The 20,958-nt window shown below is 42.6% G+C and overlaps 1 protein-coding gene across 3 annotated transcripts in view; it reads right to left on the bottom strand.

Moving 5' to 3' along the window:
• Positions 1-20,958, bottom strand: part of OSBPL5 (oxysterol binding protein like 5) — a 135,506-nt gene that overhangs the window by 20,029 nt on the left and 94,519 nt on the right. For all 3 annotated transcript variants that reach the window (XM_031062115.1, XM_031062116.1, XM_031062114.1), the window contains 4 exons: positions 17,792-17,876; positions 8,979-9,150; positions 3,670-3,889; positions 1-52 (listed from right to left, as the gene is read on the bottom strand). The exon at positions 1-52 is cut by the window's left edge and continues 124 nt beyond it. In XM_031062115.1, the coding sequence (XP_030917975.1) occupies positions 1-52; positions 3,670-3,889; positions 8,979-9,150; positions 17,792-17,876 (529 nt within the window). The remainder of the gene's footprint in view (positions 53-3,669; positions 3,890-8,978; positions 9,151-17,791; positions 17,877-20,958) is intronic.

Raw genomic sequence — 20,958 nt, 5'->3', positions numbered from 1 at the left:
CCAGGCTCTTGTTCTCCTCAGAGACCGTTTCTGTCTGAGACGACTCCCCTGTCTACAGAGGCAAAGGGAACTTCAAGGCAGGCACAGGAAAACCATTCCCTGTGGGTGCATTTCTCCAGGGTCCAAGCTGAGCCATGACTGCCATGCCCTGGCACAAGGTGACTGCTCACCTACACCAGTGCAGAGAGACATCAGCCATGTCTCAGTAGAAATGAACCCCCAAAGCAATCAAGCAAGCGGAGCAGGAAGCCCTGGGTGTCTGGGAAGGCTGGCACAAGGCAGTGCCTTCCTGAGGCACTGCCTCCACACCCCAGGGCTGTCAGGGGCCAGCATGGACCACCATTAGCCAAGGGGACTCTGCACTGCAGGCCCTTAGGAGGGGTGGACATGCCCAGAGCTGTCACACCATCCCTGTGGCCTGGGGGATGCAAAGAGGCAGTTCCTCTCAGTCCCATTCTCCATAAATGAGAGATTATAAGATTCACTAGGATAGATGTAGAAAAATGTAGGCAGTAAACAAGTAATCAACAGAGAACAGAAGCAGTCCTGCAACTTCTAGATAAGACAAACTGGTGTGTCAATATGGCAAGGGCCCCACTGCCAGGTGACAGGCACAAAAACCCCAGCACCTGCCAGTGCTGCTCAGGGCCCTTTGCAGCAGAAGTGTAGGTAAAAAAGCCAGGGGTTATGCTGTGGTTTCAGCCCTGTGTAGTTCCTATGCATTCAATGGGTCTACGAGATATGTAACATGCCCTTCACACCACTAGAGAAGGTAAATTAAATTTTCAAAGAAAATTCCATTTTAATGGACACTAGGCATCATAATTTAAGATTTAGGCATCATAATTTAGGCTTTCTACTGATTTTAGGCAAGAGATTTCTATGAGAAAAAGGGCCCAGATTTACTTTTGGAATGGACTTTGGTTTGGGAGAGGGCATAGCACTGCACAACAGGATTTTCAGGTGGTATAAATCACTAAACATTCTTTTTCACCACCTGAGCATTGCCTCCATGTTGCCTCCCAATCAGCTCTACGGTCACAGCAAGTTCACCAGTCCTACAGGGCTTGCAGGCTGAGGGAATTTCAAACTGAGGAACAACAAAGCTCTGCTACTCTGCTGCTTTTCAATTTTTGTACAATTCTTCTTTTGACAGTCTGATGCAATGCACACCTTGCACCTCCAAGGAGAAATGGAATACCACAACATCACCTAGGGCTCACAATGCAGAGGTCTGTCAGAACTCTCATTATTTATCCAGGTTCTCAAGTGTGCATCTACTGCCAATATAAGTTAATGCCATGTTGAAATTGGTGGACAAAGTGTTACTCACAATGAATCACTGCACACAGGATGGACATAAATAGAAAAAGAAAAAGATGCAGGAAGATGTGAACAACCTCAAATAATAACCCTTTTTAGAACTTGTTTAAACTACAAGCCTGGAAAAAATGTTTTTGTTTTCTTTTTTTTTTTCTGTTATCAATCTACCTACCAAAGTGCCTATTTTGTGTTCTAGACCAACTTCTGCAATCTCAAAGTTCTTCTGACACCTGTCTCTGCCTTCACATTCAATTTGCAAACAAGGCAAAACTGGAATGCCAATCGCACAAACACCTTCCAAGAGCCCAGCGAGGCACCTACCCAGGTGCACACCTTTAAAATGAACCCTCACAGCCAAGCTGAAAATGTACCAGTGCCAGCCTGTGACCTTTGTGCTGCCACACCTGAATTGCACACACAGGCTGAGGGCAGTTTCAGTTTAAGATGAAGACTGACATTACTTCTGGCACATGTTTACCTTGCTACATCTCCACTCAGGGGAGTCACACCATTGCACAAAACCCATTTTTCTCTACGTTCCTTTCATCAGTGAGTTCAGACTCAACAACCAGTCCTATCTGCATAGCCCAGGTGATGACAGCCCCACCTCCTGAAGAAATCTTACAAAACACCCATGGGCCAAGGCCACATGGCAATTCTTTTTGGAAGCCCACTGGATGCTGCCTGTGCCAGAGCAGACACACTACAGAGAGACTTATTTAATGCCATACTAAGTGTCACTCTCCAACAGAAATGCAATCTTTTTCACTTGGTTTGTAGCACATTTTTTTCTTATTTTAATGTAAAACTGCAGAGATCTCTCTTTCTCTCACACACCCACGTACACACATCAGTGTAGCCTGTAATGTTTGTTCAAACACCAAAATATCAGCCTGCCCTACCACCACTTCTAGGGCAAGTTTGTCATGTGAAGAAAGGTCATTTCAGAATAAGCAGCTGACAGAAATTGTTTGCTTTCATTTTGCCGCTGCGTAGTTACTCATCTATATTCAAAATCTCCTGTTTGAACCCAGTTGCCATTTGTCTGCAAGAGGATTTGAGGGAAAAAAATGCACTGAAGAGAAGCTAGGTGTAATTAGGATATATTTGACTATTTATTTTTTGTCAATATTAGTACTACACTTTCAGGAGAACATTGAAAGAAAAGTGTAAGAGGCTGGTGAAGGGTCTGGAGCACGAGTCCTGTAAGGAGCAGCTGAGGGAACTTGGGTGGTTTAGCCTGAAGAAAACAAGGCTGAGGGAAGACTTTATCACTCTCTAGAACTACCTGAAAGGAGGTTGCAGAGAGGTGAGTGTTGGTGTCTTCTCCAGGTAAAAAGTGATAGGAGAAAAGGAAGTGGCCTCAAGCTATGTCAGGGCAAGTTTAGAGTAGATATTAGCAAAACTTTTTCACTAAAAGGATTGTCTGGCATTGGAACAGGCCTGGAACAGATGGTGATGGAGTCACCATCCCTGAAGGCACTTAAAAGCCATGTAGATGTGATGCTGAGGGACATGGTTTAGCAGTGGACTTGGCAGCGCTGAGTTAATAACTGGACTTGGTCTTAAGGATCTTTTCTAATGTAAATTGTTCTACAATTCTGTGACTCTAAGCAAAAAACAGTTTCCCAGCAGTGTATTTCTTTGAAGCACCAACAAGACCTCAGCTTCCTTGTTCAAAGCAGCAGGCAAGCAAGTGCTCAGAGCAGAGCTCCTCTGCTGCCTGCTCAGACTGATTCTCACACAGCACACTTGGCTGCCCCAGCTCTCTACCACTGCCTTCCTCAGAGGCGTCACAGTGACATCAGCTAGCAGGGCTCTTATGTGGAACAGAAATGCATCCTCCTGCTGTTAAATGTCATGAGAAATGGCTTTCAGATAAGCAACTGGCATTTAGCAATCAAGAGTCTCAAATGCTCCATTCAGACACAAAAAATAGGATGTTCCATGCATAATAAAAAAAGGGAAGTGTCACATTTTGTATCACACAAGGACTGAGTGCCCTAATTGGCCAGGACACATGCCCAGGATAATAATCCCCCCTCCTGCTGGCTCCATGTATGTGCCAATGCTGTGCAGATCTTTAATGCAATAACTGGTTAAAGCAATCACTCATGCTGGAAACACACCAAAGCACAGTAGCAGAGCTGCTGTTCATAATGCAGAATTATTAAAGAACACAACACCATGTAATTTAGCAGAAAACTGTGCTTTGCTTTGTTTGTAAAACACCAGAACTCATAAAGTTGGCTGTTACCTGCCACACAGCTAAAAGGCTGAAGGACAAATACTATGAACAGACATTTTAACAGGAACAGGCAGCAATCAAGATTTTTGGTTTCTTACCTCTCCAAATTCTTCATAGACTTGTTCAATATAAGTGGTCCCCTTCCTTCCTGGAGAGAGCTCTCCCTGTATTTCTGACTGATCACTCTCACTTTCATTTGTCTTGCGGCTGTTCTCCTGTGCTTCATTCTCTGACTCCTCTATGTTGTCTCTCTCGGACTTGTCCGAAAAAGCATCGTTTTCTAAGTGGTGGTTGTTCTCCAGGGTTGATTCATTCAACCTGCAACACACAGTTCATTACTTGCTTCAGTTTGAATTACAAAGCCACATTCCTTAAGGCTTTTAAAACACAGTAAAAACACTCCCAGGACTCAGAATAGGGTGTGCAGACCAGGACTGTCTCAGACATTGATTTCCTGAGTAACAAGGGTTTTATCACAGAAAGAATGAGAGATTTTACATCATAATTTTTCCCTCCAAACTGCACTTTTCAAAAGGTGTCAGCTCCACTTACCCATCCTTACACAGCTCTGCTGCTGCTCTGGATGGGAGCCCACAGACCAGAGGGATACAGAGCAAGTGCACTCCAACAACTCCACACTGCTGATAAGAGAACTGAAGTATCCACCAGGAGAGATTTTTCCCTTTACAGAAATCAGAGGATTGCAGCACATACAAGAAATATGACACTACGAGATACACTTTCTTTTCAGTGCTATTGCTATTTTATTTCAACAGAGGATGGTCCTAAATCAGCCCTACACCAGAAAAGACAAATATAAAAACTAAGAGAAGCAAGTATTTTCTCACACACATACCCCTCCCTCATCTATTCCTTCCTCTGGGGGAATGTGCTTCCCCCAGATGATGCTGTGGGCAAGAACAGAGTTGAAAGCATGGAGTGGACAACTTCATGTGAGAAGAACTCCCAAATTATAACAGCATCTAAAGGAAAGCATGGAAGGTGTAACAAGCATCATGCCCGGTGATCTAGCCTTCAGAGAATGCCAAAAATTCTCTCTCAAGTAACCTACAGCATCTCCACTTGAAAAAGCAGATGCAGTTCATATGACAGATGGCAAACCTGATTGCACAGGCCAGAGGTCAGGTGCCAAAAAGTATTCACTAAATGCACTTTTTTCAAGTGGTATCTATCATGGGAAACAGTTTTCCTTATTCATACATGTCTGCAGACACATTACCTCTTCCATGGCCTGGCCTAACTCCCATTTGTTGAGCTTCTCAGATGGTCCTTCCTCTGAAAATTTCTTAAGAGACCTCATGAAAAATTGCACTTGGATAGAGCAATAAAAAAAAATATTTCCAGCTATACAAAGGGTTTCAGAGGATCTAAACAGGCCCTGGATCTTAAAGAGTTTTGTAACTTCCCGTAGACTGTCTTCCTCTCCAAGATTTCTCAGTACATGGGAATGTTCTGTCAAGCATCAAGCTTCTCTATGATGGGCATTTTCTCAGGTCATTCTGGCCATGTTCCAATTTTTACTTAGGATGAATGCTGAAAGTTTCCACCCTTGCTCTTCCCCCCACTCTTGTTATTTTCTATTTTAAAAAGATAATTAGTCATTGCTAGGTAGAGCCCTGTTAAATAAAAAAAAAAGGCAACAGAAGACTCAAAACTCAGAACTGGCATCAGCTTTTCAGAAGATCTCAACTTCCAACTATGCATTGAAATAAGCTCATGATTTTTAACTTGCCAAGCAAGCCACACTGTGACAGACACAGCTCAGTTTCTGGCAGAGCCCAGTTTCTAGAGTTCTTTTGGAAGTGTCATCTTACAGCTTTCTGTGCCTTTAGAAAATCTTTCTTTTAATTCCCTTTGTAAATATATGTATGTCTGCATACATATACATATATACAGTGTTTATATATACAAACCACAAAGTTTTTTAATTGACAGTTGCACTGTATAATAAAACTAACATCATTAATCAGAGTCAATGACCAGAACTAATAATTTGCTATCAGACATTATGTGTCTTCATTGTTCTAGTGCCAGGATGTTAGCTCTCTTTTTTAGCCAGCAGGCAGCAAATGTAATGACTGATAACCAAATACACTGGAGACACGGATTACACACACATGAATTTAAAATAATAAAGCAGAAGAAAGATGAGGAGAGAGCTGTCTGGAGATATTATCCCATGATTCCTCACCACAGCTGTTTCCTGGATGGTATATCCAGGAAATTATTTGGTTTTGATCATTTAAATACCTAATTTGGTTCTTAATTTTTCAATGACCAGGTAAACATGTGAGTGTTGTCTGTGGTTGCTTTGTTCCCTAGACCTAGTGAAAATCTTCTCCATGGGGGAAAATACTTGAAAGAACAGTTCATTACAAGGCTTTTAGTTCATGCTGAGATGCAGCACTTGTTTCTATTTCACATTTGTAAGAAGAGCAAGTTTTTCAGTGTCACCTGCCTCACATTTGGGAAGTATTTGAAGTTTAATGGAGTAAATTACTTTTTTATTAGTTTTCCCTCACCACCACCACCCCCCACCCTAGTATTTTTTAAGGATTTCAGATTTAGTCCAAGAGGAAAATCAGATTCATATCAAATTCCACTGAACTGTGCACTGATTACTCACGACTACTAACCAGGCAAGACTTAATACATCCAGAGCCACAGAGCCACTCTGGGGAACCAAAGGGAAAACAGATGCTTCTCATCCTGAAGATCAAATACGAGATGCTGAAGTGCACCCAGGTTCTTTCTCCAAAGAGAATCACCACTGAATATGTGTGATATGCTAAAAACAAATGCCATGCCATGAGCTTGGCCAATCAATCAATGTAAAGACTTCCCAGGGGCTTCCAATGAGATTTGGACCAGAATCCAAAAGCTGGGGGGGAAAATGACTATGCTAAAAGTCAGCACTGGATTTGCACCATGAACATGGGTAACCTGGCACTTTTCATGGCTAATTTACTGTTCTCTTACAGTGCTTTATTCTCTAAGTGCATTCCTGGAAACATCAGTTGGTGACCAGGACTTCTTCGGGTTTGATACTGTTCTTCTACACAAAGCAAATAAAAAAACTTTGGCTTTTGCAAAGAAGTAACCAGCCAGACTCCTGGGGCTGCTGGAGTTGAGATATGGAAGCCACAAGAAATAGAACTTCATATTAAAAAGAAGAGTGCCTGGTGCCCTAAAAGTCTCTTGTCTAAAATCACTGATTTACACAGTACTTAAGCCTTTGATTCACTCGCACAGTTCTCTCTCTCATTTTTATATGTTACTAAAGACAAGGATTTTGAAATCACTGTATAATCTTGATTTGTTTCCCAGCAGGAAAGGAGCAAAGCAGTCAGCAGACAAACGCTACTTTGGCTCAACAGAAAATCTGCTTTTGCCAGCTCCCAAGGGGTTTTGTTCTCCCCATAATATCCATCATCTTCCCTTTCTTTTTCTGTTCTTGACAGAGTAGTTTGGCTAATTTGAACATAGAGTTAAATGTAATTAACTGGCCCCCTAACAACTACATGCCAATTTAATTGGTAAGATTCCCTGTAGGGTAAGCATTTAATTAGAATGATTGAATCCCTGTGAGGAAGCCACTGTCACTGGCAAACCAAAACCACTTTGCTTAGCACTTGCACAGTTTGGGTTTTGCATTCTCCCTTATTTAAATGTTCTTCATTCCTTCAGGGATGACAGCAAGTCATCCTCCTGTTGTGCAACCCTCAAACTCCCCTGGGCTTTAAGCACTGGGGAGTTTGGGTACACATTCCCAACAGAGGTAAGACTCAGAAAGGACAGTGTACTGTCCAGACGACCACATGCTGAATGCCCAGCTTGAACCAGACTCAGCTAAAATTTGAGCCTGTAAGAAATATCTGATTGCAGTTGTGAGTACTCTGTACTGCTGAGAACTCTGCCATGTGTGTTGCTACTACTTTCAAGGGGCCTTTTAATGTTCGACAACTAAGAGGTGAAATAGAGGCATCACTTAAGCATCATTCACACATCACATCCTGAAGAAATACTTTACTACAGTTTTAACCCTATCTTCTGCATCAACTAACAGTAGTCATGGGTTTGCCCAAATATTCTCAGTGCCACAGGCTCAATTTTAACATTATGTATATTTCTGTACACACATCCATCAGCCAAAAAACAAGTCTACTGCATTCTTGAATTCATTATCCCAGTGAGCACAGAGACTCCCAGACATAAGGAAAGTATTATGAAAGAAGCCCATGAGCACAAGTACTAGGGCACATGATGTGGTAAGATATTAGATTTCCTTTCCTTCCCCCACTACTTTTCAGTAAAGCTCTCTTCAAACTCTAGATAAAAACCTGAACAGTAGGACTGGAGAACACATGCTGGGATTACCAGAACCTATCAGGGCAAAGGGCAGACTAAAATGCTGCCACCCCTTAGGTCCCATGGGGCCAGAGGTACCTTCACACTCTGAAGAGGACTAAGACCGCCACTGTTGTTATAACAGAGACCAACTCAGACCCTGATGTTGTTGTAACCTCTTAAGGGTGAAGTCCTGCTCTGCAAGGCATCATCTTTGCAGACTGCAAGAATTGCTACCCTAGAAACTGCATAACTGATGGTGCATTGCTGTGAGCTCTGAAAGTCAAATTCCAATCAGCAGAACTAGAAATAGACACTACCTCTCCCTCTCACTCCAAAGGCCAAATGTCTATACCAGGAGGATTCTTGAAGTTGCTTATTCAGCTATAAGCAACAGAAAGGCCTGGGGCTTTTTAAAGTGTACAGAGCTTTGATGTTCCAAAATGCTGCAGTAATACCAGGAATATGAATAGAAAGGAGGCTGTGGGGACTTCTTTCCCCTTACGTAAAAATTTATCTGAGTCATCGAGGAAGAAATTGGACACCCCTCAAAACCCCTGCAAAGAGAGAAAGTAATTATAAAACTAAGGATGCAGTGTGTGCACTCTGCTGACTATAACACAGTATTACTAGGGAAGAGTACACATTATTAAAAAATAGATCAGACTCAGAGCCATATGTGCTAGCAACACACAGACATTGTTAGTGACTGTGTCTGTGTAACTACAGCAGCTAGATTCTGCAATCTTTACTCAGGCAAGCCATTTTTCATGCTGGCATCCCCAGACACCATTCTGGCCCAAGCAGGGGACAGAAGAAAGTTTTTTATGTACAAACAAACACAGCTGAGATTTCCCCCAGCCCGTGTGTTCAAGCATTAGGTGGCAACATCCAGCCCATATATTAGTGAGGGATACAGCAGCAGAACACACAGGCTGGTTTTTAAACAGATTTCCTCAGTGGACTCTGGTTAGATTTTGCTCGAGTTTGAGCCATGTGCCACGTCTCTGTGCATTAAGCAGTAACAGCCCCATCTTACTGGAAGAACTCCTGGTCTGACATAGCACTGGTGTGCAAGAGGTGGTTGAGCCCCGCATGTGCAGAATCACTTGAGCAGTTCACATCTCCATCCTTTCCCTGCTTGGAGGCACCGAGCCTGAAGAGGCTGGAGCAACGCAGGGCAAGCTCCAGAGCATCCAGCCAGCACCGGCCTGTGAAAACAAAAGGAATTATTTAAGCATAGCAGAGTAAATAACACAATTCATGCACTGCTTCTCAAAAGCTTCTTGCCTGGGAGTAAAGCTCATTATCATTATAATTCAGGAAGTCACTGGGTACAACATATTTTTCATACATATGATCCCTAGGTTATCTTGCCAGGAATAGTGTGTTTTAGCAGCTGCACAAGTAACACATCTGCATGGGTGATACAGTGGGAAGCTCACCTCAACTCCCTCTTCCCTAATAACATCCCCTTCTGATCTCCCACAACTTGTTCACATCCCATTGTCCCTTTCTGATTTAGTCTGAGATGCAGGGAGTCTGCGCAGGTATGGTGCTTCCACACCACCCAGCATCTCCTGTCTGCAAGTATAACAATCCCCAAAACACATTCACCCCTTGGCATCTCCACCTCATGTGCTTCCAAAGGGCAGGGAGAGACCAGGGCAGTAAGCTGTGTGGGAGAGATCCCTGCTTACCCTGGGATCACTGAACCACAGCCTGCTCAGAGGTCTCATGATGGCTGTAGTGCTGCACTACCAATCCAATCAAGATCCAGGATGGTCAATATGTGACAGAGTGATTGAGACTAGAGAAAGTTGTCAGGCTGTTCATTTTCCCTCTTTTTCTGCATTTTAAATTTATTTTTCCATTCCTTCTCTCTGCCTGGTCCATCAGATAATCTCTGTGGGACATCATTTTTTCTTATCTTGCTGAAAAAAAAATCTTTACCTGAAGGGTCTATTTTGGAGAAATTGTAAGCATGGCACAGAGCCAAGACAAATTGCAGCTCCTGTGCACAGCCACACTGGATTTCCTTATGGCCTGCACAGGTCCCACAGACAGACAGCAAATGAAAAGCACAGGAATCCAAGCTGCCCCCTGGCTCCTTTTGCAATGATCCATACAAGGCTAGAAAGCTGCGTGTTAAAGCCCAACCACCACAGTGCTGGAGCTGCTGTACTCCTGGAAGCACCTGAAAATAGCCTGCTTCTGTAGTGCAGTCATTAATGAGGCCAAGGCACCTGCAAATTAGCTGAACATTCAAGAATTGAAGTATCAAGGGAGTTATCCTCTAATTTCAAGCTTGTAAAACAGAGCTCTTCATTACACTTCTCAGAATACATTTCACAATAATGAGAAGTGTGATTGAGAGGCAGTGAAGGAAACAAAGGATTTTGCTCTAGCAATGGCAAGTGTTGCAAACAGGGTTTCCCTGGACCGCATTCATTCCTGGTCCCATTTGGCAAAATTTTCATTAAATTCTTTTCTATCACACAGCATCAAGCACATGCATAAATCTCACTGGGATCCTGCTGCTCTCCTGGGCAGAATCCCCATCAACTTCAACATTACCAAAATTTGGCTCTATAAGACAAATGACAGCTTAAAAAAATCTAGAACATGCATATAAAGAAATATTTACAAATTTGAGTGGCTTTCAATGCCTGCTTTGATACAAAGCTGCAACCAGTAAAATAAAAACATCTCAAATCTCTGAAGAATTGCACTTGAACATTTAGCCAGGAACACTGCAGAGCCCCATTCATTTATTCTAATTTTATCCAATAAATTCCTTCAGCATCAGCTTATGATTTAATAACAACATCACAAATAATGGTTAATAAAAGATTAGAAAGGCTGAATGCTGTTGGAATTGATTTCACACTATTTTGTATTTAACAAATATTCTTGCATTAAGGCTTTACAGGCAGAGATTTATGCCGTTCTAACTACGTGGAGGATTTGCATGGATAACCCATCAGAGTTAATGGCTGCACTGAGCACAAATCCACCTCCTCCCACATATTTCTTGTCCCCCAAACCCACCACTATGCAAATCTGTTTCAGGCTGGCCTCAGAAGGGAGCACACTCCTGCTCAGGCTCCCCGCCTTGACTCTCCTCTGCTTTTAAAACTGCTTTTCTTTTCCAGTTCTGCAGAGTGAGAACTCTGTGATTTGACATTTGGAAATGCTGCATATGTCAAGATATTTTTGTATTAAATAGGCTGTTAAAATCAGGTGCTTTGACAGGTAGGTTGATTTGTAGCAGCATGAGCCCTTTGAGGCAGCACCAAGGTCATCTCAGTGCTCTGCAGCTCCCAGGTATGCTCATTATCCTGTGACGGCTGAGGCAAGGGTGGCCCCAAGTCTCCCTCAGACATCCCCCTCCCTGGGGATGTAGACAGAGCAGCCCATGCTGGTCATGACCCATGGGCAGCTCTTTTACCCCCACCCCACTGCCACAGGGGTTCACCAGTGCTGCCATGACCTTACAGGCTTGGTCAAAAATTTGGAGGTTCACTAGATCACCCCCACTACATCACCAGAGGAAATTTCTACACAATACATCCAGGGTTTCCAACTCTTCAGACAACTCCCTGGAAGGTGTTATGAGAAACCTGAATCTTTTCTAAAGCCTTATTCAAGGAGCTTAAATGAAAAAAAAAAAAAACAAACCCAAAACATTAAATATTCATTTTAATAGTCCCAGGCAGATACACAAAGCTTTAGAGGAACTTGCTGTGCATCAGCAGTCAGCATTCTTTGTGCCCTGCAGCACAAAGAAATGGCATCAGTGTACATCCTTGTTTTCATTTCTAACAGAAACCAAACCGAAGGGATGCAGAGCATCCCCAAGCCCAGAAATGGGCCTTCAGCCATCAGGTGGTGCTGTGAATCCAAACAAACACATGTCACTAACCCAGATGGAAAAGATGGGCTTAGCTCTGCAAATAAAAAGGTTACATTCTCTGCCAGTCAATGGTGTGTTAATTGCAGCAGAAAACCATAAAACTATACTCTCTCAATTACATGGATTGCACACAAGATAAACCTGTTTCCCTGCTAAAGGCCTATAAAAATGTTTTTACATCTGAGTGACCTTTCTACTGAGCTCTATTCTTCTGGATTGTGGAGATGATACAAAAATGCTAGCATTTGGATTACTTAATTGCTTACCTGACAACTCTGCTCACTCCCTCAGGAACTGCAGAAGGGGAGAAATGAATGTGGTCACATAATTAAAGGCTGTCACCTACAGAGACGGTACTGCATGAAGGCTTCATGGCTACCTCAATTCTCACATCTTCTAATTTTGAATGGGTGACTCAAATATGGCTTTTTATATACAGGGCAATTAGATCAGAAAATAATGTAAGATCTGGGTTCCTTCAGAGAGGAATGGCAGCCCAAAAGGGTGCATGTGAAGGAAGCCAAAAAACAAGTTACAATAATAGTCTTTTAGGAGGTTTGAAGCGACAATGTAAAAACTGCAATCAATTATCAGTTATAATTTTTCACACACTGTGGCCTAAACTCAGCATATGTTTAAATTCTGAAGAAAAACCCAGATGTATATTGTCAGCCTGTGGCAGAATCTCCCCACAAGCTTTTAAGCTCTTCTCAAATCAAATTATATAGAAACAGAGAGTTGTTTACATTGGAAAATACCTCTAAGATTATCAAGTCCAACTGCTAACCCAGGACTGCCAAGTCCACCATTAAACCATGTCCCAAAGTGCTACATCTGCATGTCTTATAAATATCTGCAGGGATCTTGACTCAGCCACTTCCCTGGGCAGCCTGTTCCAGGGCTCATCCACTAAGCAGGTCACCTTGCCATAGAAGGAGATCAGGTTGGTCAAGCAGGACCAGGCTGGCTGGTCCTGATCCCTTGGTTGTCCTGTACATGCTTTGAGGTGCAAACAGGAACCACTATGGCTCCTTGCAGGACACCTCCTGGGTCAGCAGGGCACCTCTGGCACCACGAAGAAACCTGGAGGCTGCAAGGCTGAATAGCAGCAGGCATATGCTTGCACCAATTCTTTTTTTTCACAGACAAAAGGAACTACTAAAACCAAGAGACAAAAATAATTTCTTCTCCCTCTTGGAAAAAAAAAAAGTTGAAACAACAGAAGGTGCTTATGCTGCTAACCTAGACTCAGTTCAAAGAAAAGCTTGACTCTGTCCTAGTCTTTGAAGAGATCTAAAATTACAAAAATATCTCACAGGACAAAAACAGGCAGCACTGAAAACACTAAGCTATTCAGTTTTGAAACTCTTTGCACTCATCTAGAAGAACTCATAATCTGATGTGCCAAGTCTATCTGCCACATTTTGCAGCAGCTGGTCACAAGGACGCAGCCAATGTTCTCTCAGCACTCACCAGAAAGAAGAATCTGCTCTAGATGGAATCACACCCTTACACACAGAAATATCAGTCTGGGACTATACTTCTTTTCTACTGCATTCCTGTAGCTACAGAACACCTGGGATGAATCTCTTGCCAATTAAGACTTCAAAAGACTCACACTGAGCAACCACACATTTCTCCAGAGAGGCATCACTAAGGGAATATTATTCTTCTTGAATTATTAAAGTCCTCCAGCTTTGGCCTCATGCCTCACACTTACAAGATAGATGCTTTTAAAAATCAACCTGAAGTAGACTGTCACCTGGAAACAATGAATTCTTGCTCAAGTGCACACAAATCACGAATGGTGAGAAGAGGCTGATTTGCTTCAGTCAGTGAACATTAAGGTCATCGTGTTCAGCTGACTGCTTATTTTGCTGTACCACTTGGGTGCCTGCGTGCATGATTTCTCCCACTTTGGCTGTCAAGATGCAAGGATGTGAGCTCTCAATTAGCTGCAGGTGCAATTTATGCAGTGAACTTAATGAAATATTGTTGCAGAAGCCTGGATTTTAAACCACTGTGAAAAGTCTAAGGAATATGAAACACAGACATAAAGCTAAAAGGATATTCTATTTTCTCCAGAGCTGCCAAGACCCAGAGATGTATTTCACTGTTAAATTGGTTTCAAATTGCAATCTTCCCTGTGGTTCTTTGCTTTTGTGCGTGACCCTTATTTCAATAACCTAATTTCCTCCCCAGATGAGAGCATCAGTTTGGGGGGAGGGGCCTGATGCCTAGAAAAGAAACAACACTGTAATCCATCAGGATTTCCACACAACTGCATCCACATTGGGCCCTGGAGGCTACCCAAAGCATACCTGAAGGAGAGGGCAGACAGAAGGAATAAAATGTAAATATCGTTTACAATTCCACTGTTAAGATTTTAACCCTTAGTAATCTGCTACTTCAAATTCCATTAGTAGGAATACGCCCTGTGGCAGCAGTGCCCATGGCACAGTGGAGATCCTCACTGTGAGACTTAAAATGCTTAGCACACATCAGTTAGATCTCAGGGGCAGCTCCAGAATGGTCTGGGCAGGAAGCTTGGGACAGATTTAAACTACTAATTCTAAGTCACTCCTCAACACAAATCTGAAACGTAGACACAGTCACTGGTTCAGAAAGAGCAGTCTTCTTTTTTGAAACTGGTAAGAAAGAAAGACCGTGCACTTGTACAGGTTGAGCTCCGTAGGCTGACATGACCCTTCCAGAGGTTGATGTTTAAAACACATGAAAAAGCAGACTGCAGCTCTGGTCTGTGAATGTGAAATCTGCTGTAGCTGGGCAGTGGTTCTGCAGATCGTCCAGAAGTCACGATTTTAAATCCTACCAACAGTCTGTCACAGATGGTACAGCAGAGGGGAAAATGGGGATTCTGAAATGCTGAGAGAAAAAGTAGGCCATGTAACTGCTGATCATGATATAGATGCCAGGATGGCTGAACTGTACATCTAACATATGCAGCAACTCAGTATTTCCCAGCAAGTCAGAGACCTCCATGAGTCAGTTATATTTGCCAAATGCTTTGTTGTTCATTTTCCACTACTAACATGGGAGACTGTGTTAAGAAGAACACCACAAGGACACCTCTTCAGAGACGCTGTAGATTCATTCAGTATTGCCCTATGGGGGAGATGTGAAAACACTTCAAATACACACAAGGGCCCAGATCCCACCTGCCCCATTTGTCTCAGCTGGCTTAGCTCATTTTACCTCAATCCCCTGTCTCTCCTGCATCCTCTAGGTTTGTCCAGTGTGTTAAAGAAATGAAACAAACTCAGGGATACCCTTTTGGACATACCTCTTTACAACAGGTGAAGAAATGTAACAGTCTAAAAGCATTTCAGTCCTGTCTTCTGAGCTTAAAATCAAACCATATAAACTGCAAAGTACAAGCCTTAATCTCCTGCAGTTTATACAGAATTCTTTACATGTAGCAGTTTCTGTTCCTTGTGTCTTTGTCTGCATATGTTTTACATGACCTACTGACATTAATACTGTCCCCAGGTCACTCATCTCCATGTATGACACTCATGTTTGGCCCTTTGTCAGCACATGGGTTTGGGAGGAAGCTGCTCTTCCCTCTTGTCTGGAGATTTACATCCTGCCCTTCCTACACAAAATATGCCCACTTTCCACAGCTCACTGACCTCGGCTGCGAAGTCAAATACTCTCATTCAGCTGAAAATTACACCACTTTTCATGCTAATATTTCTGGTGCAATTGAGTATCTTTTTTTTTTTTTGTGAAGTCCACTGCTAAATAGACCGATCCCAAAGCTTTGGCTTTCATGATCACCTCACCAGACTCAGAATCTACCAGGGATAATGTGGGTGCTCCTAGAGCAGGTGGCTCTAGGGCACTGCTGGTGCTGTACAAGAGCTTGTATTTTGTCTTGAACCCAAGGCCCTAGTTACTTTATACATACACATTTAGGATATTTGATTGAGAGGCACCTCAGTTCCTCCTCCTTCCCTTATCACATTAGCTTTCAATTTAACATTAGGACCTTACTGGAGAGAAGCAGCAAAGTAAAGGAAAATCACACTAAACTGAAAGTAACTCTATTTTGATCTGCCTTGCCTCTGCATGCTTCCCAAGAATCTTGGCCAACATCTTGGCTCTCAAAATGTGTTCCAGTAATTCACTATTTTAAGCTCTTTTGACACTGGAGACACATAATAATTCACTGGGCAGAAAACTTGCCACAGGAATTTCAACACTGAAAATTCTCACATGCCAGGTATGGTCCCTTTTGTGCTTTTCCACCACATGCTGTACGACCCAGACAGAGAGATCACAGCTAGAAAAGTCTTACCTCTGATGATCTCTTGGGAGCTATTGCTACCTTAGGAGCAATAACTAACTTAAGGTTAGTTAGAACAAATCTAAAACTCCTCTACTCCATGTAACTGGCCTATGGCAGACATAATAAAAAGAGAGAGTAGAAGCTCAGCCACAGGTCTCTTTGCTAGGCCGACTCTATGGTTTAATCATTAATAATTAAACTAGTAGAAAGACAAGTGCATGGGTCTCTAAGGAAATAATATTTTATAAAATCTGTATTGACAGACAGTTGTTGAAGCTGTTTGGTTGCCTAAGAACTCTGTAGGACTGTTCTGTGTATCTGTTCTGTGGGCTGCGTGTATAACCAGGGTTTGAAATGCCTCTAATTTAGCAGCTCTACCCTACAGCACTATTTTTCCCAACAAGGCATTATTGCATCAATCTATCTCTTTCTAGGCAGGTGATATTTGGAGTCAGGTTAGAATCCTGTATTCCTTTACACAAATAAGCTACAAAAGCAAACTTTTAGACTATTTTAGGAAATAGATGTGTTTCTATGGGCCTATATAAGCTTATTTTCATATAATTTCACTGCACTGACATCTGCAAGCAATTTTCAATGTCATGATGGTGTCCCTCACCATGAACTGTCCTCCTTTCACTGCAGGAGGAAAATAGCACAGAAGTCTGCAATGAAGGAAGGTTTCCTCCTATTCTAAGTGTTATGCCAAAGGTGCATTTGCATTGTTTCATTTCCATCTCTTAGGAAAATGTAAAACCTAATCACTGGAATAGAAGGACATTACTTTCAAAGCCCATTTCACTCCACAAGAAGTCCTCATGTCCTTAAAGTTACTCTAGATGAGACCCAAAGGAACATATGGGATAGATGAGCCCCCTTAGTGGGGTAAGTGAAAAATATCTGTAAAACGAACAGCCTAGGTTAATTTGCTATGAAAAAAAAATTAGAGTAGTCTGAAGGTCAAATGGAATGAAAACATGGTTTTAATCTTCTTATCTACTTATAAATCACTGATATTTTACATCCTCTGAAGTAATTTATAGAGATTTTCACATAGCAAGCTGGCATGTCTGTTATATACTGACCTAAATTTACCTTCCATAATTTTGCAAATTCCCAGAATAGTATTTTACATGTGGAGTCACCAGCATCTGGGCCTGCTATACTGCAAACCACAGCACAAATAGTTTACAGCAAAATTCAGGTGGCTGAAAGGCACCTACTGACAGCTCTTCAATATTACCATGCCATTTTCCTCCAACAGAGTAAGATGTAGGCAGATAAGACAATGAAGTCTCTGCTCAACTGAGGACACAGAGCCCATTTCATATCAGTTTTGGGACTTCCACTCTTTAGTTTACACTGACTTAGTGGTTTTCCCCAGTGAGAAGCCTAAGTCCTTCTCCTATACACAAGGCCAGAGAGGTGGCTGTTCAGTGAGGGCAACGAGATGTGCCAGAAGTCTGCTTGACTTATTCTGACCATTGCTAAGAGCAGTCTTTCAAGCTGGGTGAGCCACCATTTTTTCCTTTATACACTGTTTGTTTGTTTTTTAAATCAACCTATTTTCTTGACTAGCAGGAAGTCTACTATCTGGAGAAAGCAAACAAACCCCCAAACTTACCATCTGATTCGGAGGCTGCTCTGAAAATCAAGTAGCTGCTGGGAAGAGGCTGAGTGATCGAACCGACGTTTTCTCCCTTTGGTCCCTGGAAATGCACACAGAAAGAAAGATGTAAGGCATGGAAGCTGCAATGGACTGTTCAATGTCTTTCCACTCTTCCCAGGCAGAGTGTGTATGTTTGTGATAGGAAAGAAGGCAGGAGCAGATGGAAAAATTTGGAGAGACTCATTAGTAATCACGATATTGCCGCTGCAGCTCCAAGGCAGTAATGAGCTCCTATGATAATGGGGCTTGGTGTAACCTATGCTCAGCCCAAAACCTGCTATGTTTATTCTGATATGCAAGAGTGGAAAGATCTTATTGCTGTCACTTGGGACAAAATCAGTCAAACCTTTGTGCAACACCAGAAGGAACTGCTCCATGAGGTGCACGTGGAGTCTGCTGGCAGCCAGACACACTCACATGAAACACCCTTCACTCACCAGCACAAAAGCAACAGAGCCACACCTTGTGCTCTGAGTGCCTCCAGCAGAGAGGCAACAGCAGCTCTCCTGGAAGTAAACAAAGGGGAAACTCTATCCTGAGTCTGTGGGAAAAGTGAAGATGGGAAAACCACAGGCTGAGGACCAAAGGTTTCCCAGCAAGGGCACATTCTACTGGGTCGCAATCCTTCACCTTTAAATCCAGAGAACCCTTATGCTGTGGTGCCTGCAGTGACAGCCACTTCAGGCTTTGCTCATTTTATGCTGCCTTTCATTTAGAAGCTGTGGCAAAAAAATAAAAAGTGTCTGGTAAACATCCTGCCACCATGCTTTCAGCATGACCCTCCAGAAATGATGCCCAGGGAAGCAAAGTTCATCCTGGATGAGACACTTCTTTGAGCAGAACCACAGGCTCCCTCCTTGATCTCCTCCCTGCTTCCTTCTCTTCTGAACTCCAGGAGATGCTAAGAAAAAGCAGTTCCTTATGCAGTGAACTCAGCTTCATACTCTTCATGGTATGGACTTTGTGCCATAACCTGACAGAAATAAATAGAAATCTCTCCTCTTTCATTGCATTTTCAAAGTGACCCAGCTCATCCTCTTCCTCACTTTGTAACAAATAACAGAAAAGCAGATCTTTTTTCAAATATGCAGACATTATGTCAGAAATAAAAGCAGGGCAGAAAACATCACCAATACTTGGTGACCACTATGTCACCTGCAGGGGGGAGCAAGAGAATGCTCCAGGATGCTCCAATACAGATTTCCTTGACTTTCTAGAGAATACCACACAATGCTGAAAAACTAGGCAGATTTTTGCAGTTTGAGTGTTACTTTCCTCCTTTCTGTGGGCCTTTATAGTATCCACCATATTCTTTGAAAGAAGGATTCCTTCCTCCTAGTTGGTAAACATGGAACTGTGACTGCTATTGAAAAATGCTCCTGTACACAAGTTCTTCACAGTTAAATAGTCATTTTATCTGGATTTTTAAGTTATACTCAGAAAACCAAAATTTGGACAGAATTTAAAGTAGGAAAAGCATCAAATTGTATCTGAGTGTGTGAAGATGAAGTGTTAAGAAGACAACAAGCTCCAGTCAAGCCTCTTGCCTTCACATCTGCAGGGTTCCTCTGCAGCCAAGAGAAAGTGGATTCCTTGCTACTTTCTTTTTCTCCTCCCCTCTCCCACAGGAGGTTCACAAAATTAAGACTGTTTAAAGGCTTAATAGTCAGGACTGGCAGAGTTGAGATTTGATTTGTAAACCAGAGCAGAGCAGCTTAAGACATTACTAGTGACATTAATGCAATCAGGCATCATTCCCCATGGCATTTTTCCTTTCAGCTGCTTGCAGCTGAGCAGGGCATTGGACAACTATTGATAACACCATTACTTGTGTTTTTAGTGCGGAGGTGGATATTTGCTCTGTTTGAGGAAAAAAACCACAACCTAACAGTACAGATACAGAGAAACAATATTAAAAAGGGGGAAATGGGAAGGAAGTGATAACACAAGATTCTAACAGGCATTTTAGGCACATGGATGAACTCAAGAAGCAGCCAGGTCACTCTGTCAAGGAAACACATTCAACAGTAAGGCATGTTCATGCATGGAGGGGACCATTTCCAACAGAAAAAGAAAAGAGAGGAGGCCATGAAAATAAAGCCAACATCTGCACAGATTAAATGATGGTCTGCGTCTGCACAGCAGAGATAATGATGCTTTCTGCCTCCCAGCCTTCAAGCACCATGCCAATGACCATCCCTCACTCAAAGTATTATCCCAGCTGCACCAGCACCCAGAGCCCAGCTGCAGCCCCTGTGCAGTACAACCAAGAGAGGACCACCATAGGATCATTCCTATTTTTACATCTGATTTGAGACTCAAAAGCCATTATGAAACAGGGTGATTGGGCTTTGAGAAATGGAGAGGACTGACAGTTTTGGATAGTATGACAAGACATCTCAGAGAGTCATAAAACAAGGCTTAAAAGAAGGGGGGGAAATCTCCTTAACAGTATTGTGGATAACCACAAGAATGAAGATTAAACTATTGTATTCTGGAATAGAATAACAACTAGAAAAGCAGCAGTGCAAGACCATTACTAGAACTTTTTCTTTAAAGGAATGACTCAAATTCTTACAAATCAACAAAATTCAAATTAAACATTTTCCCAGATGCAGTGGGTCTGACCCACAACTTACTTATTGTTCTAAATAAATGTTAGAACAGGCTGCAGATAATGAAAGCCTTCCCATACTACACTGTTCAACCAGCTTCTAAGCAAGCTTGAAGGGAAATACAACCTATTCCAGGACATCTTTTGGGACAGGCAGGCAAACCCTGCCAGCTGATAGCTCTACACTCCCTCTGTGCAGCAGGAGGACAGACACCACACCCTCACACGAATTACTAGGTTGGCATCCCCCAGTCTCCTGCAGCAACCTCAGCAAATGTCTCTTCCCAGGAGCGGTGTGGGATCACACTGCCCTCACACACGGGACAAAAAACCTCTGCAGCAGCATTTGGAGCATGCAGGGGAAGCTTTTCTTACCACTGCTTGCACTGCTGGCTGATTTGGGGACCCTGACAGTTTTGGCCTTGCATTTACAAAGGCCTGGATGGAACCAATAGATAAAAGGTCTAATCCATGTGCACTGCAAAGGAGTTTCAGGCTGAAATTCTCA

Source organism: Geospiza fortis, unplaced genomic scaffold, assembly GCF_000277835.1.
Source record: "Geospiza fortis unplaced genomic scaffold, GeoFor_1.0 scaffold524, whole genome shotgun sequence".
Classification (NCBI taxonomy): domain Eukaryota; kingdom Metazoa; phylum Chordata; class Aves; order Passeriformes; family Thraupidae; genus Geospiza; species Geospiza fortis.
This window is presented reverse-complemented; position numbering and strand designations above follow the sequence as displayed.